Genomic DNA, 23,361 nt, shown 5'->3' with positions numbered 1-23,361 from the left:
TCTAATCTTCCTCATTTAATATTTCACATTATTTATTGTTTAATATGTCAGATCAGAATAAGTATAGAAAAATAAATTAATTATGCGCATACAATTAATGTATAATATTAATTACTGTATATTGCTGTATAATATTAATTATATTATACAGTTTAACTTGGCTGATTTGTCAATCATTATTACATAACATATAGTATAAGGCAGATGGTAATAACATTTCAAAGTACTAAAGTTTTTGTTTTTGACATATGAGTGAAATATTATTTAAAGGATTTTATAAAATCTTCCACTGAGAGATAAAAAATTATGCCACTGACTTGTAGTACTTTATTGTGTAGCATCTTTCTTCATTTGACCATAAAATAAAAATTAGCAAAAAATCAACAAAAAAAAGGTCTAAGTGGAAAGTACTTTGATGGGAAGAGAGGTGTGAATATGGATGAACAGAGAGTTAAATGTACTTGATTTGTTTGATGATATGGTTCTGCTAACATATAACAAGGAGATAGCGACTAAGAAGCTTGAATATCTTGGAAAAAAGGGTAGAATATGGGAGATTGTATAGAGTATGGTAATACAAGACAAATATTAGATTGAACAGTGAGAAGATAGAGAAAGTAGAGTGATTCAAATATCTAGAAAGCACAGTAACTAAGGGTATGTGCTGTAAAAAGAGGTAAGAATTAGAGTAGCAATAGGAAAGAAAAGTTTTAATTGGAGCAAAGTTGGACTTTTGAGCAGAGAATTAAGGAATAGTTAACCAAAGTGCTACATATGTAGTGTTAACGTTTTATGGAGCTGTAATATGAACAGTAAGAAGATTGCATGAAAGAATATTAAGGCACTTGAAATGTGAATATGACAAAAAAGTAAACTGGAGGATAAAGTAAGAAAGAAGTGCTGCAAAGAATTGGGGAAGAAAGGCAAATGTGTAAAAATATAAGCAGAAGAAAGATATAGATATATAGCAGACGAAGACATAGATTGTGAAGTGAATGCCTTCTGAAGACTGAAATTGAGGAAACTGAAGAGGAAGAAGTAGATATCAGATTTTAGATTCAAATAAGATCAGAGATGGTATGGATAACACTAAGAGACTGGCATAGAATTATGTAGCATATAGAACAGTAAAGTGAGGACATACCAGACTGTTTTATAATAGCTGCCAGTAGGTGGAATCCAACTGATTGATTATGTTTATTGATCAACTTAATTTGTAAATGGAAGTCAGTGCAATTACTGTCTGACTCCACAGATTTGAATAAAATAAGCTATCATTTTGAGCAGAAACAACACATCTAGCATTAAAGTTTAGATTAATAGGACCTACTGAAATCTTCATTTGCTTGAGAAACCACCCATGTTTTGTTTCTCTGCTAAACTAGCAAAATCAGTTGATGTAATTTTAAAATTGTAGTCGATTTATAGGTTATGTTTATGCTCTGTAGAAATGTGCATTAAAGTTTTATTGAGTGATAAGTTTTTAGTTATTTTTTTATTAGTAATTTCATCCACATTCGATACTGAGTTAGAGGTTGCTGTTAAGAGAAGGAAGGGAATAAAAATGTTAAATACAAAAGCAAAATAGTGAATGAATCTAGAGTTAAAGGGTTAGACTACATCAGTTGGAAAGGTAAATTGGTTAAAAGTAAGAAAAGAGGTGAAAATCTTTCATGTATGGCAAAATGTTTTGACAGAGTAAGTGAAGAGACACTAACAAAATAACTGAAAACTTTTATTCATTTAATAGTAAAAATGAAAAAGACTGATATTTGTATCGTTTAATTACGGTTCACTGTTAAACGGCAAAGCTCTTGTAATAATGTAGTTGTGAAGTGCAAACCAAAATGTAATTCATTTAGTTACTAGGTATCATGTAGTTCTGGTGTTTAACTAGTTTGCAAGAGAAATTTTGCATCTATCCATGGTATTACTACTGGTAATCGTATCGGAAGACTTTGACTCTTTAACACAAGGGAAGTCTCCCGTTGATAAACAAAGGAAGAGTAGGCCTGGAAATGCTAAACCTGGTGAATCTGTAAAAATGATAATTAATCACATATAATTATTAACTGTAAAAGAAGCTTAGTCTACCATTTGTACATATTATTATTTAAATGAACTTTATATTTTGTGCTGTCTGTAAGTGTGCTTTGAAGGTGTATTGAGGTTGTAGTTATTTTTTGAATTTTTTTATTAATAATGTTATTAACATCAGATACCGAGGAAGATGTTGCTGTTAAGAGAAAGAAGGAAATAAAAAACGGTACATACAAAAGTAAAATAGTGAAGGAAGCTAGAGAGCGTAAGGGTTAGACTACATCAGTTAGATTAACTTAAAGTGAAGCTCATGCATAAAGCTTTTTTAGAACTCCACCCTGATTCTGGCATAAAATATAACTATCATATTTTTAAAGAAAATTGTAATTTTTCTTTCAGAAAGCCCCAAGTTGACACATGTGTTACCTGTGAAGAGCTCTTAGTAAAAATAGAGAGTTGTAGATTAAAAGATACTGCTAAGAGTTGCAGTGGCAGAGAAAATGATCCATCTCAGAAGAGCAAAGAGGTTTTGTAACAAACTTCAAACAGTTTCTGCTGAGCTAAAAAACACAGAGATAATTCATTCAGTAGGCATTTTTAGTGATTATATACAAAATCTGAAACTATCTATCAAAATAAATTTTTTACTTGAGGCATGAATGTGCTCTCAATCCATGACCTTAAAAATGACAAAGCAACTATCTATTTCTGCTATGAGGGAACAGCAAAAAAATGGAGCAAACCAAGTAACATCCTTTTTTTATAATTACATTCAAGCTTTACCTAATAATAAACAGAATTTATATATCTTTCCAGATGGCTTTGGTGGTCAAGCTAAAAATAATATTACACTGGTCACCATGATTTTTGTCTCACGAGTACCAATAGGTGTACTTAATGCAGTTTTTTCATCCTGTTTTCAAATATGTATTCAGAATTTCTCCGTCGCCCACAGTTTTTTTTGTTATTTTAATTTTTTTAAATATTGGAAAACATTTTTTCGTCCATTTTTTCTTTGTCAAGTAAAAGCTCCTGGAGCATAGTAAATATAATTGAACCAAATGAGCTAACTCAAAGGATAGTGTTGCTACTGTTGTGCAGGTTCAGACATGTATAGACATGCACAAACGTGATCTAGTATAGCACACATTCATCAGAACGATGCCAGTTGTAAGCTAGTAGTGAGCCAGTAAACACGTCATTGTAAGTGCTTTGTGTGTCTGAATTATTGTGTATTACATATTTACAACTTTATTTTTTTTAAATTAGTCATTAGGTACAAAATATCTAGAGTTTGTTTAAATCATCCTAACAATTATTTTTATGTATGTGGTGATGTGATGCTTAAGTCCCAAAGGCAAAACCTTACACCATTAGTAAAAAGTGTTATGAAATTTATTTTGAATGTAAAGTCAGGAACCAAACAAGGGCCTGAACCACACATCTGTTGTTTATCGTGTTCTAAGCTTCTCACTGCATGGAAAAATGGCACACACCACATGCCACTTGCTGTCCCTATGATTTGGAGGGGACCTTTAGATCACTCTTGTGATTGTTATTTCTGCTTAACAAACATTGAAGGGACTACTCAAAATCAAAACATACAGTGGTGCATCCTAACTTGCAATCTGCAATGAGACCAGTTCCACACTGCGAAGAATTGCCTATACCAAAGCCTGTAGAACATGTGACATTAGATGAAGAGAGCTCAGAGTCTGATGGAAGCAAAGAAGAGAAAGAAACAGGTTCTGGTGATACAACTTTTGAACAGAGCAGTTCATGTGAGCCTCATTTACTGACTCAAGAATCTTCTTCAAAAGAAGACAAAGATATGTACTTATCGTAATTGTATTCTGAATTTAAAGACTATTCTTCTGAAGAAAATGGCTTAGTGTTTTGTAATGACATTTCTTCTCTTATGGAGATACTTTTTAATGAACGTAACCCAACATAATGACACTTGTTCATTGATTCCTCTACAGTTAGTTTAAAAGATGTGCTTCTGCATAATGGCAATAAATCCCATCAGTACCTATGGCTCACTCTGCTAGTATGAAAAAACATATCAAAACTAAATTTATATTGGAAAAGTTTCAATATCCAGTGTTTGAATGGAATATTTATGGTGATTTGAAGGTAATTGCGCTTATTCTTGGTCTTCAGCTTGGTTACACAAGTACTGTTGTTTTTTTTTTTTTGTGTGAATGGGATAGTAGGGACAGAAAAAACCATTTCACTAAAAAAGAATCCCCCAAATGTGAATAGCTCATTCCTGAACAGAAAAATGTAAAACATGACCCATTGTGTAAGCCTAAAAATGTGTATCTACCTCCATTACATATCGAATTAGGATTAATGAAGAATTTCATAAGGCCATGGACAATACTCCTGGTTTCATGTACTTAAAACAGAAGTTTCTTAAAATTAGTGATGCAAAATTTAAAGAAGGAATATTTATAGGTCTACAAATATGATCACTAATGCATGATGAAAAGTTTGAATAACTATTGAATCCACTGGAGAAAGCAGCTTGACAAGCATTAAAGAGTGTTACTGAGAGTTGTCTGGGAAATCGAAAGGCAGAAAATTATCATGATATTGTTAATGATCTTATATTATAAAAATTTAGGTTATAATATGTCCTTAAAAGTACAGGTCCTGCACCTAGATTTCTTCCCAGGAAATCTTGGCGCAGTGAGCGATGACCCCAGGAATACTTTCATCAGGAGATTTCAGCTATGGAAAAAAGGTATCAAGACAAATGTAATCCCAATATGCTGGCCAATTATTGTTGGACCATCAAGAGGAATGCTTCACAGGCAAAATATAGCAGAAAATCGTCATTTCTTACTTTCTAGGCGAGTCGTTTGAATATTGTGTAGTTAAGAATGCAGAAAGTATTAAAATGTTTGAAATTATAAATGCCTGTCTCTCAGAAACCTTGTGTGAAAAACCCGGGGAAAAACTGATATCATATTTGAATACTGGAGAAAAAATACTATCAGAATGACATACTTTTCTTCCTGAGACAAAAAAAAAATCTTTTATGTTCCCTATTGTTATTAATATTTGATTCATGCTTGCTTTGGTGGAACCAAATATTTTTAAAAAACTGAGCTGTATTTATCAGTTCTTGGCCTCTATTATAATCCATGTGACTGAGACTGCAGCATGATAAAAAGGCAGACCTTGGATAGAACATATCCTTTGAAACAAATCTGTAGTAGAACACATAAATTTTTTCAAGTAATAATTGTAAATTTATGGTAGTTATTCCAGTAAGTCTATGAAGACTTACTGGAATTTAAAGCTTGCTGGAAAACTTATTGATGAAGGAATGTACTTTCAACAGACTCTTATGAGAGACATATTCCTGAAGACAAAAAGGTGCATTTCTTGTCAGTTGTTTTTGGCAATTTTCTTATCAGAAAACCAAGGAAAAATTACAGCTTGTGAATTCATTGATGGAATTCAAGGCCAACATGAATTTTATCTTGCTTCAGGAACAGAAAAAGTACCATTATATTAACATCTTATCCTCAGAAAAAGGTGCCGATTGCACTTGCTAAACTGAATGATCAACAGAAAATGGGTGACATGATGAAGAAAGTCAAAATTTTTGCGTAGCCAATAATATGGTTTCAAGATGATGAAGTGGATCAAAATGAGGGCTCTTAAAGTATTTTAATGTTAATATATGAATTATGACAAGGTTTTTTGTATTATTTTAATAAAATTCATAATTTTCAATATTTTACATTATCTCAACCTCAGTAATTCATTTATTTGAGAACACAAATTCAACCTCCTTTTTTTAATTTTTTTAACTAGTTAACAAAACATAAAAAGTTTGTCTTTTAATATACCTTCAGAATTGTAATTAGGATATAGCATCAAGTTTTTAATTTTACTTCTTCTTAGGACAGAAAATGTTTTCTTTCCAATTTCCCAACAATTTAGATTTTTGTATATGTGTGGTTTCTCAAATAAGTGATTCAACAGTAGTCATGTATAGTTTTAAGGAAGAAATAAAGTACCAACTCAAAGAAAAGCAGAGATGTAATAACTTCCTTCATATTTTCTGTTTTCATTCAAAATTCATAAGTTACAGAAAGAAGTGCATATAGATTGTACTTGATTTGATCTGCCATTTTAGATTTGTCACTGGCCAAGTTGGAATTACTCATTAAATGTAAAGTAAATATAAAGTGTTCATAAAGAAAAGAAAATTTTTTCTACAAATAAAGATCCATTTAAAAAATTAAATGTTGAATTAACTAGGTCATTATGTCATCAACATTTGAACAAGTAAGAATTATTTAAAAATTTTTATATTTGAACTACCTAAAAATTATACAAATCTACAACTTCTGAATGACAGGCAAGATTATTTTGCAAAATTTTGACTGTGAATTTCTCAGTTTTTGATTGTAGGATTTTGATAAACTAAGTCAATTGCTATGTGGAATTAGACATGTTCATTATATACATTGCCGATCTCCATGGTGGAGTGATAGTGTCTCTGCCTTTCATCCAGGGATCCTGGTTACGCATGTCGTTTTTTCATACACTACAAAATTCAGTTTCCATATTCCCACATACAAGCTTCAAAAGCTTCTGTGGTAAGTTAATGAATTTAATTAATTAATTATTTTTTTTTACTGTTCTTTTTTTTTATTAAGTATATAACTACACAAGTGAATGCTTAAAATTATTTATGCAAACACTTTGTATAATACCCAGAGGTAGTTCCACATGACCTAAAACTATTCTTTTTATAACTAAATTCTTCTTCAGATATACTTTTATTATACCTTTGCTTTTCTTTAATATTGAAATTCTCTCCTAGCAACAAAGCCAATATTTGTCTAGTATTTACCCAGTATTTTTCTAACTCATCTTTTAGCTTTAAAAAAAAAATGTCATTAGCTAATCTTAACTCCTTTATCTTTTCTCTTTGGGTAGGTAATCCACTCTCAAATTTTTCTTTCAATTTCTGTATTGCTTCTTTTGTGTACAAGTTATAAGACAACAGGGATAGGCAGCAAGTTTACTCTTGTTGTCTATAGCTTGTCTTACTGCTTTCAGAATTAGTGCCTGTATTTCTTCATTCTTATTCATACAACTGTAACCTCATTCTTTTATAGATTTTAAAGAATTTTTCTCCCTATTATTCCCTTTCTTTTTCTGTTTAGCCTCCAGAACCAACATAAGGTGTTATTTCAGAGGATGAATGAGGAAGATATATTTAGTCTTGTATAGTATCAGGTTGACCATTCCTGAGATGTGTGGTTAATTGAAACCCAACCACCAAAGAACACCGGTATCCATGATCCAGTATTCAAATCTGTATAAAAGTAACCTTTTCTAAGTAGCCTTTACTAGGATTTGAACATTAGAACTCTCGACTTGTAATCAGCTGATTTGCGATGACAAGTTCATCACTAGACCAACCCAGTAGGTTCCTATTAAGATCTGAAATTTCTTAAAATCCCAGATTGATCTCTCTTATACCTAGACTCTTACTGAAACTGCATTGGTTTCGTCAACCTTCTACTGTATGTTCTATTCACCTATATTCTAGAAAGTATTATTGCAGCATAAGATATTAAACTGATAGTGAAAAAATTTCCATTTATTTTCACACAGTAATTTACTCTTTTTTTTAAAATCCTAGGTTATTTGTCCAGTCTCATAAATTTTGCATACTAATTTATAAAGTTTATTCCTCCTGCTTCTTCAATATTGCATGATAATTCAGATAGCATATCATCAATTTTTACTGCTTTTTTCTTGTTTAAATCTTTCAAAGCTTGAGCTTAAATTTCTTGTAACAGCCAATAAATTAATAACAGTGTGTATTAGTTATAACTAAACTTGTATGTGATGCTGAAGACCACTTGCTACAATTATCATATTTTTATAAATATATATATATACAAGCAGATTTGTTAATTATTTTTCTTTCAACAGCATGAAATGAATCGTTTGTTACGCTCTGATTACTATAATTTAATGAATGAAAAAATCTTTTCTGGTATGCAATTTACTGGAGAAGAAGGTGAAAGTAATAAACATGTGTTATATGGTAATATTAAGAAAGAAAGTAAACTTTTAGTCAAATCTCCACTTTTTCACGAAGTCTCTAATAAAGATCACCCAACTGAGCTTCTGAAACTTGGTCTCAGTTCTGAACCACCGATCAGGTAATTATTGTTATAAATATTTTACTCATAAAAGTTAACTTCAAATGATTAAATATTACTTAAAATGTGATTTAAATTTGCCCTTTGAATTTGTGAGCATTAATAAAAGAAAAGCCGGCAAAGAATTGCATAATTTTCCCCTACTACACCAGTCAAGTTATGCAATTTTAATTTTTTTCCAGAAAGTTTTTTCATTTCAATTATTTTAAGTTCTGTTTGTATCTTTATGATAAAATAATACCTTTTTATTGAACAATAGAAAACAAATGAATTCTTTTTTCACATTTTAACTAAAAATATTTATTTCTAATTTTTTGATGCATAGTTAAATAAATATAAAAAAGTGATTGTTTCTATGCTTGTGGAGGATTTAATGAAAGTTGAACAATGGAATTATTATTTTGTATTCTTGTCGTTTTCCAAACATATGCAATAACTAAAAGTACAGAAATTGAGTACAGGATGATGTTTGTTGATATGTCAATCGGTTGTGCCATATGCATGATATACCTACTTGTATCGACTCTAAAGTTGATTTTAAATAACTTAAAATCAAAATTATAAAGATATTTTGATTTTTTTAAAATTCCTTTTGAGCATTTTTAAATTCATTTTTAATGTTTTGAGTATTAAACATTTGAAATTTTGAAAAACAATTCTTTTTTTTCATTTTGGGGGTTACCATTCTCAAGGGAAAGCATTTGGATAAAATTAACTTTTAAGAAAATAATCCCTAAATGATGATAATAAATTAAAAAAGTAGTTTTTTAAGATTGTTTTAAATATACACATGCACAAGTTGTAATTTTCTAGGAAGGGGTGAAAAATTTTGGATATTTTTTCAAGCAATACTAAAGCGTAAGGGCTGTTAAAAAATTAAAATTTTTACGTTTAAATGCAATTTTGTAACTTGCAAGATTATTTAAAATTAAAATAAATTAAAAAAAGATTTTTTGTTACAACAAACCACTGGAGAGGAATGGGAAAAAATAATTATACTCATTTAAAGGCCTATTGACATAGAAAATATAGATCCAAAAAAACTCCCATCGATTCCTTTTTTGAAGCAAGATGTAGCTAAAAAAAGAAAAGTATATAAAAGTTTTTTGGTGAGGGTGGTGAATATTAAATGAAATTTTTATTAATTTATGATCTAAAAAACTTCAACTTTTGCAAGAAAAAAATTTTTCTTAAGTGCCCCAGTAAAGATTTGAAAGTTTATTTTGGCCAAAACAACCCAGTCCCTTTTCCAATTTTCACAAAAATGTATTAAATTCTTTCCTCCCTTAAGGTAGTAGTAATAGTAGTACCTGTATACAAAGTTTAAAGAAAATTAATAGACAGAGTCCACCATTAGATAAAATACCAAATATTGGCCAACCATACACACATATGCACAAATATCCATCTGAGAAAAATAGATTTTTTTGGACTTGGGAGCACTAGAAAAAATTTTTGCAGATTATTTAGTTTATTTAAATCTTTCTTTTTTTTGTTAAAATATGTTTGTTTTAAAAATGCCTCCTTAAGCCACAAAACTTAAAAAATACAATTTCTTTGCTTTTTTTTACCATTCTATATACATTCCCATTATAGTATAGTTATAGCTACAATAGTAGCTATATCACTATAGCTGATAAAGTAATAAAACTTCTACTAATGTGAAAAATTGGTAGACTTACAAATTTGTGTATAATGAATCATTGTAATGGATAGATGTATAATTTTTTTTAGAGACTTAGCATCTAATTTGTTACAACAGTTTCTTAACCAGCTTACCCTACATGAGTGCTGCATTAATTTCTAATTATATACCTAAATTCTGGTGATATTATGCACATAAGAAATTCAAGTAAATTTTTTACACATTATTAGTAGCAATATTTGCACTCGCTTAGCAGTAGATGTCTTTAAAACAAATAATAAAGTAGGTAATTTTTTATTTTATATCATGGAACAATATTGGCAATAAATTATTGAATTTGTTAGATTAAACTGAAAAGTTTTCACATTCATTAAACACACTGTATCCCTACTAGGCTACTAGAAATTGATTATTTAATACTTACTGTATAATTAATGTACTCTTCTTATCTCAATATATTTCATTAATTAATTTTGTAATTTATCAAAAATATCATCAATCAAGAACAGAAATACTTACCATAATGAATAGATGAAAATAACTTTTAATATCCCATCACTTTTTTTGTAATTATAGTATTTTTACTTGTACAAAGTAAAGGAAGTATTGTGTTAGTGAAAAATTCCCGATTTCAACGGAAATATACATTTTGACCATCCCTGAATCCATTTTTCGGTGTGACGTCTCTACGGACGTATGTATGTATGTGCATACATATCTCGCATAACTAAAAAACGATTAGCCATAAGATGCTGAAATTTTGGATTTAAGACTGCTGTAACATCTAGTTGTGTACCTCCCCTTTTGATTGCAATCAATTGAACCAAAAGTGTCCAAAATCCAAAAAAATTGGTTTTTGGACTTTTTATTAACTGCAGTAATAAAACCCTCATTTGAGAGCTTTTCAACTACATATATCATAAGTGGTACTTATTTTCATTGGTTCAAGAAGTTATAACCAAGTAAAATTTTAATTAATGAAACATTTGGGATCTTATAAGCGGAAGGCATATTGGTTTGAATCAGACTTCAGCTCCCTTCTTTTTTTTTAATTTAAATATATTGATTTATTAAAAATTATTAACCTTTGGTTGTAAAAAAGGTTTTACAATAAATAATAATTTAAGAATAACAATACAAAAATGAAATGATATCAAAAGTTATTAATGAAATAGAATTTTATGTACTTTCCATTTAAAAAAAATGTGTATATGTAATTTATTAGCTTACAAGTAAGCCATGTGGTGTCCACATCATATTTGGTGAAACATCTGATTATTTGTTTCTGTTTTCATTTTGTGATGGTTACATCATAATAATTTAACATAGTATTAGATAGGTATAAGACATACATTTATTTAAGGAATAATAAAGGGACTTTTACTCTATCCTAATATTTCAGGTAAGATTGTTGAATTAATAATTATATAAATATTTGATGTTAGTAACTAATATTTTAGCAACTATGTAACTGTCCACTTTATTAAAGAAGGGTTGTATCTCACTTTCAAATGAAATAAGTTTAAATGAAGTGCAGCAAAAAATGTGTATATTAATTTAATAGGTGTTCATGGAAGTCATGTAGTGTCCACATCAGAATTTTATAATTAGTGAACATTAAACAAAAACAGTTTAGAAAAGTGCTTAAGTTTTTATCATAAAGCCATTTTTGTACAGCATTTCAAATTCTGTTTGTAATAAAAAAAAAGCAAAAGTATTATAAGATTAATTAACTGATTATTTAACAAGAAAAAGTGACATTAAGCATTAGTTTAAGGTGATTACAGTGAAAATTTCTGTGGCAAGTATTATACTCTTATTTTATTTATGATCTTTAATTCATAAATTTTGTCTAAAAATTAAAAGTAAATAACATTTTTTAAGCATGTTCAGTGCCACTAACACTCTATTGTATCTTGTACTAGACTGCCATTGACAGATAGCACTTTCGACACTTCTTAATTTCCAATTAATTTCCTGCTTTAGGGTTTAATCACATTAGTTTTTCCTCACATAACTTATCTTGTAAGTGATAATATATCACTCAGTTTTTATTTAACAAAATTTAATACAAATTTAATAATGCTATATAAACCATTTATTTTTTTTAAATTTAATGTTTTCAGTTCTCTAAAGACTATCTAAATATTAGTCATTTTTGCAAGTTACTGATGGTAGCTGAAATAAATGACGAAAATCATTATGATACTTGTTTTTAAAACTAAATTTGTTATTTAGTTCAGTTTTTAATAAAAAATATAACATTTTTACATAATTCTCATTTCTGACAGCAATGAACAAAAGCATCAAAAATAATTAGTCACTTAATAAAAATAAGCCTCTTGCTTACATTAAAGAACTATAACATTTTTTTAAATTTTATGTAAAATCATTCAAACAGGAAAACTTTTATTGTTGGGATTTCTGTTGCTCTTTACAAATGTACAACTGAAAACCTACATAAACAAGCATTTAACTTATGCTGTTATAATCCATTAAATTTTAACTCCATTTAGAAGAGGCCCTATCATACAGATAAGTAAAATTATATCTGTTAATTTTAATTAATCATTTCCTAATTATTTCTTGTAACTACTTTTATATCATAAAGGAATCATAACTGAGAAGTGCATATCAGAGCTATAAAAACTAATATTGTAAATAGTAAATATAAACTAATAATAGTCATAGAAAGATGATATTCACTGTTGTAGTGTAATAACTGATACCTTGGTAGGGAGTCTTACTACCGTGTTTTTCAAAATAATATTTTACTTACATATGTTCATCTCCAATAGAATTTATTTCTCAATTATTACTAAACATTTTTAAAAACAAAAAATATGTAAGTGAATAAACCATGCACAGGTGATTATGAGTCACAATAGATACAAAACCTGTTTTGTAATTAATGAAGTAAAATGTAAATAAATTATTAAAAAATAACATATTACATCAACAATTCACGTACGAGAATACATGTGAATTCACGGCTCATTACTTTTTTTAGATTTTTAGTATCATATTCATGGCTAACATATCTGATCTAATGAATAATTTTATTCTATATTTTAAGGAATGAAAAGTTACTAAAACTTTATGATTCATACACTCTACCGGAGGAATATCTTGAAGAAAATGAACTTTCAGTTGGAATTCTTGGACATAGCAGAGGTTCATATGAGCCCCTGTTACAACCAAAAGAAACACTTCTAGAAACAGTTAAACGGTATACAATAAAAAGTGGTTTGCCAGGAATTTTTCTTGGAAAAATCACTTCTCCAGTTGAGAAATCCAGTTTGGATGCATTATCATATTTATCTAATGTGTCTCCTAGTAAAGAGGAAGAAAAAGAACCTTCTCCTGTAATGTCCTCAATTGGAGAGTCAGAAGATGAGGCAGTACAAGTAATAGTTAGATCAAAAGAGTTTTACAAAGACCTTCATCAAAAGCGTAGGCTACATTCATTGAAAATGTGGAAAAAACACAAATCATTATCATCTCATTTAAAATTTAATAGGAACAAGAAATTTTTATAATTAAAATACAAGTACAACAAAGTGCATTAAAATTATGAATAGTTTAAAATTTGGTTAATACAGTTAAAGAAATTATTATTATTTTTTTTTTAAAAGTATGTTAAACTTATATTTTTATTGTTTATTAAAACTTATTTTAAACTTTTTTTATTGTTAGAAGTTATTGTGCAGAAGGTAAGAAGTTAACTTTAAAATTAGTACATTGAACCGATTATAAACTATTTAATGAAATTACGGTATCTTAGCTTAAAATTCTTATTTAATATCTTAGTTAATTTTAATTATAAAAGTTTAACGAAGACACTTCCCTCTTTTGTGGATGAGGTCTGATCTGAGTAGTTATGAGTTCTTATATAAAATATTTGGTTTATGGTGCAACTGAGAGCTGCACAATTACTATGTTCCCATAAGGTAAGTATTTTTGATGTGCTATCCTGAACTGTATTATGGTTTTTAAAACTTAGTATTCATTAAGTGATTACACTGCTTCATGACAGTGTTTACAGCAGTCTCATCAATCCTCTTATTAAATGCACATAATTTTTTTAAAAGCATAATTTTTTCAATTTATTTATGTTAAATAAACTGATTTTTAAGAGTTTATTTTTATTTAATAAATGTTAAGTATAATTCTGAACAACAATGTGTTTAACCACTGTTGAAAACAGTGACACAACAAATTATGTTTTCACAACTTGTGAAAACAAGATTTTTACTCAATTTATATGTAAGATTTACACTTAATAAAACAGCAAAAGCAATATTAGAGGTACATCACATTTTTGTTGCAACACATTAATATCAGTTAATGATGTCATGCATTTTATGAGTTACATCACTAACTTGAACCCCAGATGACATCACAAGAAAATATTTCATTTTATATAACAATTTTTGTATTGAAAGTTCACAATTTTATTTGCATGCAACCATTAAAAACAGTATTTTATAGTACATTTTTTTGAAGTTTCAGTATCCATGCAAAACTGATGGGGGAAATAAAACATCTAGAGCAGTATTACAATATAATCTTAAATTTACAAAATATTTGATCATTCAACTTCAAAACCAGATGGATTTTATAGTTTGATAATTAAAAATTGTTTTTTTTTTATTAAGTGTCTTATTCAGTTTATTCTGAAGTAAATAAATTACACTTCACTCTTAGGTTGTTAAATTTACTGAAAATGTTATAGTGTAACTCCAAAAACAATGAAACATAAAATATGATTTAAGATGCTTGAAGGGCTTTGTCTAGTACACTGTCAAACTGAAAAAAAAATTAAGTACCATAAACTATACTTCTAAATAGTATTAAAATTCTACTTACGGATACAACTATTAAAATGAATATTGGATACTAATGGAATCTAATACAGAAAAAACTCTACTTAAAGTGAGATGTGAAAGGGGTGTAGCCAACAGCACATGTGTCAAACACATCCTAACATGTGTCAATGTCATCCAGACATTGACCTTTCTTTTTGATAGTGTATGTATTTTGGCTGTCATTTCACAGTTTCTTCAGAGTTCTTCTCATGACTTACTGTGTCAAAATGTAGAATTATGGAATTTAGAAAAAACCATAAGAATAAGAATAATTTTTTTAGAATCTCTTTTTATCTATACCTTTATATATATATATATATATATATATATATATATATATGTGTGTGTGTGTGTGTGTGTGTGTATACGTACGTACATTTTCAAACTTTTGTTCAGAATAAAAATTTTAACACCTTTCAATTTTATCATGAATATAATACAAGATGCTAAGATAAACTTTTCCCGAAGTATATCCAACGACTGTTCAGAAAGTTCTCAGCCTGACAAAACATTCTTATTTCATGAAAACATTCCTGTTGAAGTACATAATGGTTGTGATCCCTTAAAAATTAAATCATTATTACTGGTATTGCTAAAATAAAGGACCTGAGGAACCAATCTTCTTTTTTTTTCATAAAAGATTGGTCAGTCATATAAATATAGTATAGTTTTTAATTACAACTTACAAAAATGATATAAACAGTACTTCCAAATAATTTAAAATTAGAACTATAGACTAGAAGAAAACATAAAAGTAATATAAGTAAAAATTATAATAAATGATTTAAATAAATAATTAGTAAACAAAACTAAAAAACATACATTGTACAATATGTAAATTATAAATATTTACAAATTATAGTAAATATCAACCACATGAACCAAATTATTACTAGTCTAGTAATTTACTCATGCGCATAGTTAATGTATAATGTATAAAACAAAACATCTCAATCCAAATTTGATGTCAGGACCAACAGACTATTATGATGGGTCTGGGGCTTTGTTTTTTAGCAGCTTCAAGCAAACTCTGAATTAATTTACATGTAATCAACTATACAGACTATGTATTTTTACTGAATTATGGTTTTAAAAAAATGTTGAATCCTTAAGGTAAATCTGGAAAACATTTTTTTTTTGCATCATTAGTCTTTTACATTATTTGTTTAATTGCATTTTCCTTTAATGTTTATAAGGCTATAATTATAATTAAATTCAATATGCTATATTACTATTCTGATAAAATTTAAAATAGCATGTAGATATAATGCTGTTAACAGTGAAATGTACTGTAAACAATTTACATTAATATTATTTACAGTAGAAAATTGGAAGCAAAAGAAGAAAATTTACCTACATAGCACTTAGATCTCAAAAAAGATGAAACTTCATGGAAAATAAGTTGAAATAAAAAAGTAAATTTATTTAGTCATTTAAAAGAATACGGGACTATAGGTTCTGGAAATTGAATGAGAAAGGGAGAAAGAATGTTACTGTTGTTTTCAACTGCTATCCAAAAAATCATAGTAAAGGAGTTAAATAAAAAATGAGAATAGAGTGTCAATTCCAGGAAAAAAATGAATTTATTTTTGTTGATGAAATTGTTCATTAGCAATAATTATTAGTTTCAATAATTATGTTTGCATTCAATTGAAGACAAAACTTAATGATTAGGTACTTAAAGGTTCAAACTGTTGCATGTTTGGATAAATACAACACATAAATATTGTAATAAACTATACAGTGTCAAAGATAAATGCCGCAGGAAGCAACAGCATTTGCCAGACTTTGTTTAAAGGCCGTCTGCAGTTAATAAATTTAACCTGACACTAGACTTAAATTACCAATTTTTAAATATGCTGAAACAGTAAATTTCACAGACATATAATTATTTTCAAGTTGACTGGCCTGGTCTTATCACTTTCCCTTAAAATGTGTGGCTAATCTTGGTCATAGATTACGCAAACAATTTGTTTCACATTGTAGATTTACAAGAATATTAAATTTGATGGGTTTTATCATGTTCAGTTAATTTATTCAACTAATGTAAATTATTCCACCACTGATTTAATCTCTTTGATTTTATAACAAAATTAAACCATGGTGTTATCAGTGATGACAATCCTGATAAATAGGTATCAACCTTTTTTTTTTTGTACATAATAAATATTATTAATTTCATTAGAATTTGGTTTTACGCTAACATCTTTATGCAAAATTAATATAATTAATTTCATATTTATTCCATATGCCATCACCAGTTGATTTATAATGTATTCTTGTAAGACAATGCTTATTCTAGCAAGATAATGTAATCTAGTAAAAATAATTTACATCTGCAACCTTAAGTGGAATACCCAGTTCATAGTTTAATCTTCTTTGTGCAGCAAGCCTTACACCAAGTACATAGTTCTCTTCTCTTTCATTGTCTGCATCGTAAAGTGGATGGCTGCAACATACATTAGACACAAAATCAGGTAATGTAATCTTTGATATTGAATGCTTTTGTAATAATAATTCATCTTTTAAATTAAATATAAATACACTGAATGCTCTATGTAATGGGACATCAATATTTTCATTTACAATGTTGAATTTATGTTTACTAGCAAATTCTGTAGCTACATAATTTTCATTAACTAGTGTACAACTTTAATTCCTAGATCTTGCCTTAAATAGGATCTATTAAAAGAGACAATCTAAGTTTTAAGACAATGTTAGTGAAAAATATCTTATAATTTGTTTAGTTTAGTACTATAAAACTTAAATTGTTCTCTTACATTCAAGACTGCAAACAAGGATTTGTTATATGAACAAAGATGATGCATTAAAGGCCACACAAGTACCAAAGGAAGTTGAGGATGGCTATGTTGTTTTATGAATAGGCATGGACTTTCCATAAGAAAACTTATATCTATTTAACGTTTGCCTGTAGAGAAACATTTCTATCTTTCCAAAAATATGTAATTCCATTACGAGAAGAAAATAAAATCTCTTAGCAAGTCAAATATGAAACACCGGCCAAATCCCGATTTGGCAGATTCAACAGTTAACGCAGCCAGGGATAAAACTGTTTGCATATGTACTTACACCATGATAAATAGTAGTGTACAATCATCCTGATAGTACTTGCAGGTAGCAAATACGTCCGCCATTTATTACATTTAAAAGAAAACACCTGCCAAAGGGTAAAAATTACTAGCTGGTGTAAAAGTTAGATTCTAAGAAAATGGATGGATAGACAATGCTTTTATTCAACTGAATAAAATATTTATAGGAGAGTTGTTCTGGTGCTCTTTTAAAGTTGAAAAATACATAAGCGACTTTCCGTGGACTTGTGAGTTATAAAGAAAAGGCTTTGAGAAGGAAAAATAAAGCAAGTTTTCAAATTCTTTACAGCCGCTTGATGTTTGAATTAATGCTTCTTTCAAAGCTCATTTAAAACATTTTTGTTCTGAATGTATGGCGATTGCAGTGCGTGAGGAATACCGGTACTTTCTTTTTTCTGTTTAGCCTCTGGTAACTACTGTTTAGATAATACTTCAGAGGATGATATGTATGAGTGTAAATGAAGTGTAGTCTTGTACATTCTCAGCTCGACCAATCCTGAGATGTGTGGTTAATTGAAAACCCAGCCCACCAAAGAACACCGGTATCCGCGATCTAGCATTCAACTCCATGTAAAAATAACTGGCTTTACTAGGACTTGAACGCTGGAACTCTCGGCTTCCAAATCAGCTGATTTGGGAAGACGCGTTCACCACTAGACCAACTCGGTGGGTGAGGAATACCGGTACTAAAACAACCTAGTCTCACTTTGTTGTGCCTGGATTTATGTACCTGAAACCTTAGTCCAAATTATCTGGTTGTGAAGAAATTCAAGAAAAGCCACCGGTACTAAAACAACCTAGTCTCACTTTGTTGTGCCTGGATTTATGTACCTGAAACCTTACTCCAAATTATCTGGTTGTGAAGAAATTCAAGAAAAGCCGAATTTCTAAGACCTTTGACAGAAATGAAGGTAGACCGGTTGGTACGTTCCAACCGGTACCACCAAGTACTTTCTGAAGGGCCGTAGTAGCAAGTCCCTTCTGAAGAAGATTCAAACAGCAATAAAGATTAAAAAATGATAATACGAACACCTTCCTACGCCTTATTATTCTTTTTCTTGTTTAAGATTTTCGTAAAATATTTCTTATCTCTGTTTATATAAATAATACATGCATTTCCGTGTGGTGCAAATTTGTAATTTTATACATATATAAAAGTGGCCAACGTAATTTTCTTGGTTTACCGTAAATACAATTTTTTTAAATAATTTTTATTTTAAGCAAAGTAAATTGAAATTAACAAGAAAACCTACATGTTTTTCCCCCAATGTGAATGGTGTACCAGCAAATAGGGCATATTTTTCATTGCTAGTGTTGATACATGTTTTCTTTAAAATACCACTCGTTGTTTTGTACAGTTAGCGGTGTTGTTCGATATTCTCGTTGTTATCGTACAGATTTCGATATATAGTAATTCGATATATCAACTTAGCGTCGTTTATCTTTGATCTAGTTATATGCTGCAAGTCCGTGTATGTATCTTAAGAGGTATTTGGTACGCTAATTTGATAATTTCTCATAGCTTTATTATGTAGTTTCAGTATCTGACTTCTGTTCATTTTGTTTGGTTTATGTAATCTAACTTATGTAGTGGTACTCAATCTCAACATTGCTGTGCTGTACAACGTTTCTTTAGAGTTCAAACTGATCAAACGTACAACCGAAGAAGTGTCGGTATATTTTAGAAATTAAAGGTAAGACTATTCCAATGATTTAAACCTTTTAGAAAGTGTTATTTTAAAGTTGTATTAATGTATTTCGATTTATGTGTGTTTGAAGAAATAAAAAATTAGTTTATTTAACCAAATTTTAAATGAATGCATGTAAATAATAATTTTTTTTTAAATATTGATTTCACAGTGATTATTCATTTATTGGTAAATAAATCGTATGTATCTTAAAACACAGTTTTGAATTCAGCCCCCCAAAATTAAAATCACTATATACGATTTCAGATACACGAAATTTTTTTTTTTTGTTTACTGGCGTTTTTAGTTAATATATCAAAGAGTTTATTTATGATATTTACTGGAAGGAACGGGCTAGTATTTGATTAATAATCTTTAACCTTAAAGACTTATATATATTTAGAACAAACATAATCTTAGTTTGAGTGCCCTTGTTTATTCTCTTGAATTTTATGAATCATCAATTTATTAAATCAGATTTCATTTACATGTCTTAATATGTGTTTTGTGAGTTTGTTTCTAATTCACATATGATCAGTTTTAAATGGGAATTTTTCTATAAATTATGCATTTAATGCTCAATTTAAATTATCATTGTGTTCACAGTAGTTGACTTGACATACTCGTCTACTTTGTATTGTTAGTTACAGTACCAGAAAAATTGCAATAATTTGGATTTTTATCTTTCCTAATTTCAACGGCACTATAAATTATTTCTTGTTTATTTAAGTTCTTGGGTGCCTTTTTCAAACAGGCTTAGTCTCTGTATTTAATTTTTAAAACTTTGTGAGCTCATTTGTATTGTTTGAAAGTTACAAATATTAGATTTTATTTTACAAAATCCAAATTTATTCATTGAATCCTTTGAAAATCACCCTCTAAGAGGGTCTCATCTGCTTGTGGTCAAGCAGACAGGATAGACAAGAAAAAAAGCGCTCTGGGATGGAATGTTCCAGGTAGTTTATACAAGCCAAATTAATTTTTTTAGATAATTATAATTTAACATTTTAAAATGATTTATTGACATTTAAATAAATTTTCTGTGAATTCCATCAACACATGTTTTTGAATTCAAATAATCATGAGCTAATGATTTCACAAGCAGACTGTAAAGGAAATATTTTATTTAAATTAACAGAGAAATGATTACATAGATTTATCATATTTGCTATACTGTTTACAAAAAACACTGATAAAATAATCCAGTTACATAAAATAGTTTGACTAAATAATATGCCTTTTTACTTAAATTGAATTTTTCTTTACAAGCACATGCAATTTAAAAAAATTAGTATTTTCTATTAAGAACTGATGGTTGGGATACCATCAGATGTATCATTATAAAATAAAATTAAGTAGGAAGATGAAAGTAATCTCTTCTTGTTCTGCCATTAAAGTGAATTCACTGATTTTATTAATAAATAAAACGTTCTATTCATAATAAAATGAATGCATTTATAGTAAATGTATGTAATCATGCACGCATGATTTTGTACGTAAAAAACATAAAAAATTTATCATTTCATATTACTGTAATTTTTGTGATTTAAACACATGCTATATACAATAAAAAAAACTATAAAAAATATACAATAAAACAATTTTTATTTTAATAAAATTGTTTAAGTTTAAGAACTTAAAAATTTTCCTTGTGTATGATTAATAGTTTTTATTTCAGGTTTATAAAAATAACAATCATGTCAGATGACGAAGAGATTGTTTATGTTAAGAAACAAAAAACAATTCATTATGGATCAATTGAAGAGCAAGAAAGACAACGATTAAATGCTGCAGCTGCAGCTACAACTACAGCATCTACTACCTCAGCAGATTCTTCACCAGAGAGGAACAGTGAAGAAAATGGACCACCGACTGCAGAGCAGCCTGTTGCTGGAGGAAATATTAATATTTCTGAAGGTAAGTTTATTTTTTGTGTGTTATTTATTTATTTTTTGCCATATAAATTGACCCTTTTTTCCTTCAAATTTTATTATTTATGATTGTTATTAGTATAAATTCATCCTTATCAAATCTTTTACTAGTCTAATCTCTCCCATCCCTTGAGAAAATTACAGTATATTAAGAAGTAAAGTAGAAGAGGCTATTAGAATGATGAAAAGAGGAAAAGCTGAAGGATGTGATGACATACCAATTGAACTGTTGTAAGGCTTTTAAAGAAAAAAGAGAGATGTTATTACTAAATTTGTGCAATGCAATATATGAAGAAAGGAAGTGGCCTAGGAACTTGAAAATGTGAAGAACACAGGACTACTATTTCAAAAGAACATAGCATAATGTCTCATGCAGCAAAGATAATTTATTTTTTTTGTCTTCAGTCATTTGACTGGTTTGATGCAGCTCTCCAAGATTCCCTATCTAGTGCTAGTCGTTTCATTTCATTATACCCTCTACATCCTACATCCCTAACAATTTGTTTTACATATTCCAAACGTGGCCTGCCTACACAATTTTTCCCTTCTACCTGTCCTTCCAATATTAAAGCGACTATTCCAGGATGCCTTAGTATGTGGCCTATAAGTCTGTCTCTTCTTTTAACTATATTTTTCCAAATGCTTCTTTCTTCATCTATTTGCCGCAATACCTCTTCATTTGTCACTTTATCCACCCATCTGATTTTTAACATTCTCCTATAGCACCACATTTCAAAAGCTTCTATTTTTTTCTTCTCAGATACTCCGATTGTCCAAGTTTCACTTCCATATAAAGTGACACTCCAAACATACACTTTCAAAAATCTTTTCCTGACATTTAAATTAATTTTTGATGTAAACAAATTATATTTCTTACTGAAGGCCCGTTTAGCTTGTGCTATTCGGCATTTTATATCGCTCCTGCTTCGTCCATCTTTAGTAATTCTACTTCCCAAATAACAAAATTCTTCTACCTCCATAATCTTTTCTCCTCCTATTTTCACATTCAGTGGTCCATCTTTGTTATTTCTACTACATTAAATTACTTTTGTTTTGTCCTTGTTTATTTTCATGCGATAGTTCTTGCGTAGGACTTCATCTATGCCGTTCATTGTTGCTTCTAAATCCTTTTTACTTTCGGCTAGAATTACTATATCATCAGCAAATCGTAGCATCTTTATCTTTTCACCTTGTACTGTTACTCCGAATCTAAATTGTTCTTTAACATCATTAACTGCTAGTTCCATGTAAAGATTAAAAAGTAACGGAGATAGGGAACATCCTTGTCGGACTCCCTTTCTTATATTACGGCTTCTTTCTTATGTTCTTCAATTGTTACTGTTGCTGTTTGGTTCCTGTACATGTTAGCAATTGTTCTTCTATCTCTGTATTTGAACCCTAATTTTTTTAAAATGCTGAACATTTTATTTCAGTCTACGTTATCGAATGCCTTTTCTAGGTCTATAAACGCCAAGTATGTTGGTTTGTTTTTCTTTAATCTTCCTTCTACTATTAATCTGAGGCCTAAAATTGCTTCCCTTGTCCCTATACTTTTCCTGAAACCAAATTGGTCTTCTCCTAACACTTCCTCCACTCTCCTCTCAATTCTTCTGTATAGAATTCTAGTTAAGATTTTTGATGCATGACTAGTTAAACTAATTGTTCTGTATTCTTCACATTTATCTGCCCCTGCTTTCTTTGGTATCATGACTATAACACTTTTTTCGAAGTCTGACGGGAATTCCCCTTTTTCATAAATATTACACACCAGTTTGTATAATCTATCAATCGCTTCCTCACCTGCACTGCGCAGTAATTCTACAGGTATTCCGTCTATTCCAGGAGCCTTTCTGCCATTTAAATCTTTTAATGC

General features: G+C 29.2%; 2 protein-coding genes across 2 annotated transcripts in view; both read left to right on the top strand.

The window, feature by feature from the left end:
* The first annotated feature begins 5,326 nt into the window (after positions 1 to 5,326).
* Positions 5,327 to 13,449, top strand: LOC142324739 (uncharacterized). The gene is made up of 3 exons (XM_075365673.1): positions 5,327 to 5,554; positions 8,014 to 8,246; positions 12,968 to 13,449. The coding sequence occupies exons 1-3, from the start codon at positions 5,327 to 5,329 to the stop codon at positions 13,428 to 13,430; spliced, it is 924 nt and encodes a 307-aa protein (XP_075221788.1). The 3' UTR covers positions 13,431 to 13,449.
* A 5,853-nt stretch (positions 13,450 to 19,302) lies between these two features.
* The window catches only part of U4-U6-60K (U4-U6 small nuclear riboprotein factor 60K), a 37,950-nt gene continuing 33,891 nt past the window's right edge, over positions 19,303 to 23,361 (top strand). The window contains exons 1-2 of the mRNA XM_075365781.1: positions 19,303 to 19,563; positions 21,236 to 21,474. Coding sequence (XP_075221896.1) covers positions 21,255 to 21,474 — 220 coding nt within the window. The 5' untranslated portion in view covers positions 19,303 to 19,563; positions 21,236 to 21,254. The remainder of the gene's footprint in view (positions 19,564 to 21,235; positions 21,475 to 23,361) is intronic.

Source organism: Lycorma delicatula, chromosome 5, assembly GCF_047948215.1.
Source record: "Lycorma delicatula isolate Av1 chromosome 5, ASM4794821v1, whole genome shotgun sequence".
Classification (NCBI taxonomy): Eukaryota; Metazoa; Arthropoda; class Insecta; order Hemiptera; family Fulgoridae; genus Lycorma; species Lycorma delicatula.
The sequence above is the reverse complement of the archived record's forward strand: the minus strand, read 5'-3'. Positions and strand labels throughout refer to the sequence as shown.

Bases quoted from the DNA above. Each gene is read 5' to 3' on its own strand.
- LOC142324739 (XM_075365673.1), top strand. From the start codon at position 5,327: ATGAAGACTTACTGGAATTTAAAGCTTGCTGGAAAACTTATTGATGAA. The intron at 5,555-8,013 runs GTACCATTATAT...TTCTTTCAACAG, and splicing joins TTGCTTCAGGAACAGAAAAA to CATGAAATGAATCGTTTGTT. The intron at 8,247-12,967 runs GTAATTATTGTT...CTATATTTTAAG, and splicing joins AGTTCTGAACCACCGATCAG to GAATGAAAAGTTACTAAAAC.